Source organism: Barbus barbus (assembly GCF_936440315.1).
Source record: "Barbus barbus genome assembly, chromosome: 9".
Taxonomy (NCBI): Eukaryota; Metazoa; Chordata; class Actinopteri; order Cypriniformes; family Cyprinidae; genus Barbus; species Barbus barbus.
The window spans coordinates 29,569,919-29,574,855 of record NC_136737.1 but is presented as its reverse complement, the minus strand read 5'-3'; the positions used below and the strand labels follow the sequence as shown (position 1 = coordinate 29,574,855).

General features: G+C 38.1%; 1 protein-coding gene across 1 annotated transcript; it reads right to left on the bottom strand.

Moving 5' to 3' along the window:
* Positions 1-635: 635 nt before the first annotated feature.
* Positions 636-4,361, bottom strand: LOC306874672 (single-strand DNA endonuclease ASTE1-like). Its single transcript, XM_079424879.1, has 5 exons — positions 4,293-4,361; positions 2,581-3,935; positions 2,287-2,500; positions 1,872-2,031; positions 636-1,485 (listed from the first exon to the last, which is right to left on the bottom strand). Exons 2-5 carry the CDS (start codon positions 3,883-3,885, stop codon positions 1,020-1,022), a joined length of 2,145 nt encoding a protein of 714 aa, XP_079281005.1. The 5' UTR covers positions 3,886-3,935; positions 4,293-4,361; the 3' UTR covers positions 636-1,019.
* Positions 4,362-4,937: the final 576 nt, after the last annotated feature.

Sequence of the window (4,937 nt, the reverse complement as noted above, 5' to 3'; positions counted from 1 at the left end):
TTTAAAAAGGGACACAACAGTTCATACTTAGTGTTGTTTTCATTCTCTTATATATACTAGCAATAGTTTTAGTCATAAGTGCAGGTTTCTTTAACAAAATTCTACAATAATAATAATAATAATACTAATAATAATTTGTGTTTACTGAGGTTTTGAGGTATTAGTCTTTTGCTCTTACCATAAATGTAGTCTCAGTGGTCCTAACGAAACTGTGTATGTTTAAGAATCATAAAATCATTGTTGATCGATTAAAAAAATAAAAAATAGGGGTCCAGAGTGGTCTTTTTAAGCCCTATTTCTCACCTTCTGTGCCCCGTGATGACACTTATACACGTCGATTAAGTATTTTATCAACTGAAGGTATCTGTTTGGCAACATATGGATGAATTGTGCAGCTAATTAATATTAAAATACCCAAAATAGTATTATAACAGTTATATTTGAGCATGGGTGTCACTCGATGGATTTCTTTGGTTTTACACCTCTTAGTCTCTCAGGGGTCCTCGGTAGGTGGAGACCCTTTTCTTTTCTCTGTTTTATCTTTTATTAAACAACAGATAGTCATAAATAAATAGAAAATCAAGGCATAATAAATTAAAATATGGAAAGAAAAGAAAATGCTTGAAGACAAAAGAAGAATCCCAGCGGGTTTGTAATCATTTATTTCAAAGATGGAAAATAACTACAAACAAGATCTAAATTAAAGACATATGTGCTTTTTATAAAGATGAACAAGAAACACTGCTCCACCAAAATAAAAATTCTTCTTTAGTATAATACATTATTAATATTTTATCCATAATTTATAAATAAAATATCAACACCTATTTAAACAACAGTATATACACTGAAAAAAACGTTAAGTCAGTTCAATTTAGAAAATGTACATCATGTGGTAACATCTACAATAACTGGTTTTGTTGAATTGAAATAAATGATTTAAGATTATAACTGAATTCAAGCAACCTGAAAAAACTGTCAGTAGATGTAACCTGATTTCTCCAGTTAGGTAAAATTACTTAAAGGCTACTCGAAGCATCTCGGTCGTATTCTTTAGAGGAATGATCAGCATTGCGAGCTTTAGCCTTATGTCTGGTGCGGGTGGTGTAGGAAACATCAGGATTTTCTGTCTTGTGATCCTTGGCTTTACTCTTCCTGCTTTTCCCTTTGAGATCGTCATCATTGTCATCATCATCATCTTCACAGTTATCAATATCCTCACACACCAGATGTTCAAAGCAACTGCTCAGTTCATCTACAGGCTGATTCTGGCCTTTGAAGTCTCTCTGTGTTTTCCCAGCAGCTCTGTGCATGAGCCCGCTTCTCATTTTCTTGATGAAGTCTTCACCCACCGAGCTGACAACTGCATCCTTCAGCTGTTTGAAGAGCCGCTCGGTGTTTGAGCCCCTCACCAGCAAAGAGTGCAGCGTGATGCCTCTCCTGAGCTCTTCCACAACATCGTGCACCAGTCTTCCCCGGTACAAACTAAACACAACACCACAATAACACATTTAGTGTTCATGTGCAACAACACCAGTGGACACTTTTAACATCTCAATTTAGAAATCTTTAGAAATCTTTCTAATATTATCATCAATGTTGGAAAAAGTTGTGCTGTGATAAATGTTTTGGTGATTCTTTGATTAATAGAAAGTTAAAAATAACTTTTATTTGTGAATTTATGTCATTTGAATATCAATGTGTGTGTGTGTGTTACATTCTTATTTTTTTTTTCAAGCATTTTAAATTACATTTGGGAAGTCACAACCAGGAAGCAGGATTGTTAACAATGCAAATCAAAATGATAATTATTATCAAATAATCAGTGAAAGCTTTCAAGATGGTTTATGAGTAATAAATGGATGTTGTACCGTGCGACCTCTGGTTCAGATACAGGAAAACACAGTAAACGATTGAGACAGAGACCCCACTTCAGGCAGGACTGCCATTGGCTGTATAGATGAGCCGTTTTATGCTCCAGAGAGATCCCTCTTCGACCACTTTGTAGCTTCTTAAGTTTCAACAGCATGTCTAAATCCCCAAACCAAAAAATAACATGTATTCACACTTTTTTTATGTTACAGTACATACTGGCTTAACACACATTTCAAGAACCTCAGCAGTATTTCTGCTATTTTCCCCATGCCATTTAGGTCATCATTTGCTCACAATTACGTGACAATGGTGGCAATGGCATACACTGCATGTGCCTGAGTTTGCTTTATTATTTATTGCATGCTCTAAGGAAGCTTCTTCTAACAAGATAATGATTGATAATTTCAATACCTCTTTGTGTTTGAGGTGTACTGCTGAACTGTCCATAGACCATTCCCAGCAGCAGTCCCCAAAGATGCACTTTGGACGGTGGAGGCTGTGCATTTACTAGCCAGTAACTTGTCACGAAAAGTTGCAGCTGTAGAGCAGGTTGGATCTCTCTTACTGTCTCCGACGACACACCCAAAGTGTCCAGGAGCACCTGAAGTCGCACGTTGTGTGGTTCCTAGAAACATTAGAATGACAAATACTGTAAAACAAACAATTCAATTTCATTTCAAAAGAGAGCTAAGACATCTTCTTTACCTTCCATAATGTTTCCAGTTGAAGTCCTTCCATCACCCTGGTCTTTATGGCTTCAACTTTCTGACTGCTTAGCTTTGATTGTTGTCTGCCATATTCCTCTACATAATGCTTGCTTGTGCCAGTGAATGTTTTAATGGCTGACTCTAGTTTATCTGCAGTCTGTTGTTCTCCCGGCAACAGTAACCCGTAAATCACTTGGCGTATGGGACGAGAGGTTTCACTGCAACAGGGCAGTTTAAAGTCTTCAACCTGGATTGTCAAGGAAACCCTTTGATGTACCAGTGCATCAATAATGGAGGAGCTCATCTTTCCCTCAAGTAGGAGACTCAAGGTCCATGTCGGCAGAACTTGCAATGGACCTGTAGAAGCTGTCTGGGGAATCGTCTTTGAGAGGAAGAACTGGGCAAGATAGCCAGAGATGAGCTTGTACTCTTGGATTCCCTTGGAAAGTGCTTCTTGGACGAGGGGTTTTTCTTTGTTGCGTGTTAGTTTCAGCAAAGCACTTACAGCTGCATCTGTCCCTGGGAACTGGGATAACCAGTTAAGCAAACCATCAATCCGGGCATGCTCCGTGTCAGGCGTTGAGTATTTCTCCCAACCCAGGCTTTTGATATTTTGCAGGTCCACATAATCAGTACCTAAGATGGTAGCAAAGACTGGGAGAAGCTCAAGGTTCATTCTGAAGGATTCACAGAATTTTCCCACTGTAAAGTGTTTGGCTTGGATGAACTTTTTGTTTGTGTGTCTGTTCACGTTCACGTTTTTCCACTGGAAATGTGTGATTGGCAGGAATCCCGCCCTGAGGTTGAATACATAGAAGTCACTGTCGTTGGACAAAACTGGACAATCCCATTCTTTGGCCAAAGCAGCGATTTCCCAATCAGCCTCTTCAAGACACTGAATCAGTGGTACCTTGAGCTTATGAAGGAGCTGTCTGAACACATTTTTGACGAGAATAGGAAGGACCTTGGCTCTTTTCCCTGCTGACAGGGTAAAGGCTGCATTTATTTTCTCCTGTTTTCGTTTCCTAAGAGTGTCCCATTTTTTGTCAGTGTGGTCAGCGCCGCCATCAAGTACAACATAAGGGTGAATGTCACAGTCTCTGAGGTTCTCAAAGAACCGTATGATCAACTCCTCAAAATCATCATAGTCTCCTCCATGCATCTGATCCAAATTGCAGTCAAAGTACAGGGTGTAGTATAAGCTACAGCCATCGATTATTAGTCGACTGTCTCTAAAAGCCCAGCTTCTTAAATCATTTCTGTTGCTGCTCTCAATGAAGGTCCTCAGTCCTTCGACTCCCATGTTGACAAAGTTATGCCACTAACTCACAGCAATATTTTGGTTTCTACTTGCTGTAAAAGCATAATAAAGAATTTTCTAATTATTGAGATATTGTCATTATTTATCAATTTATTATGTAAATTATATAATATATAAAAATATGTTGTAATATTAACATATTATATAAAATGTAATAATCATTATATGCATTATATAAAAACATGCTATTTCGTGATATAATCTCGATAAAGTCACTGTGATGATAATGATATGCAGCTCGTTGGATCTTTATTCAAACAACAACAGCAGAAACAAATTCATAATTCCTCTGCTATCAAATGTCAAATATCGGTCTTGATTTGGACTACGTAGAAGTAACCTAATATATTTAAGTAGAAACAATATTAAAGTAATTATAAAGATCTTACCGATTGTTTAGAAATGTGTGTGAGGCGTCTGCGCTCTACGTTGTAGATATTATTATATATAACAGACAGGAAATAGGAACAGGAAACTGACTGTCATGTGATGTGATGCATTTACACGGAAGTGAAACTATGAATCACCTGCGTGTGTTTATAAAACAGTATGACATGCAGTAGTTTTACAGAGAGATGTGAAGCCACAAATTCATTTGTTTAATGGATGCATTACTCTTCTCTCTCTTATTTATTTTTTTGCCAGTTCTGCAAGAACATGCAGATTTCACGAGTTTCTTGCAAGACATAAAATGACAGCACATTTGGTTTAGTGAGTAAATTAGTGAACTGTGAGCTTAACTCAGGGCCTAATTCTAATTCGATTCTAATTCGTATTCCAGCTTTGAAACGCCATCTATTTCCAGCAGAATCGTCTCTTCCGAGTAAGAATAGCCCTCGCTCGTCTCTCTCCTTCAATCACAGGCGCTGTTATAACCCGGAACAGACAGGGAGTCAGGGACTGGGTCAGCGAGGTGTTCTGACGCATCAGAATCAGGGTGTTTGAAGCCAGCTAATGCCTAGCCAGCAAAGTTTTGATGGATGTTAGCCAACCACAAGGACGTTTACAGTGATTGACAGTTTCAATAGTTTGCG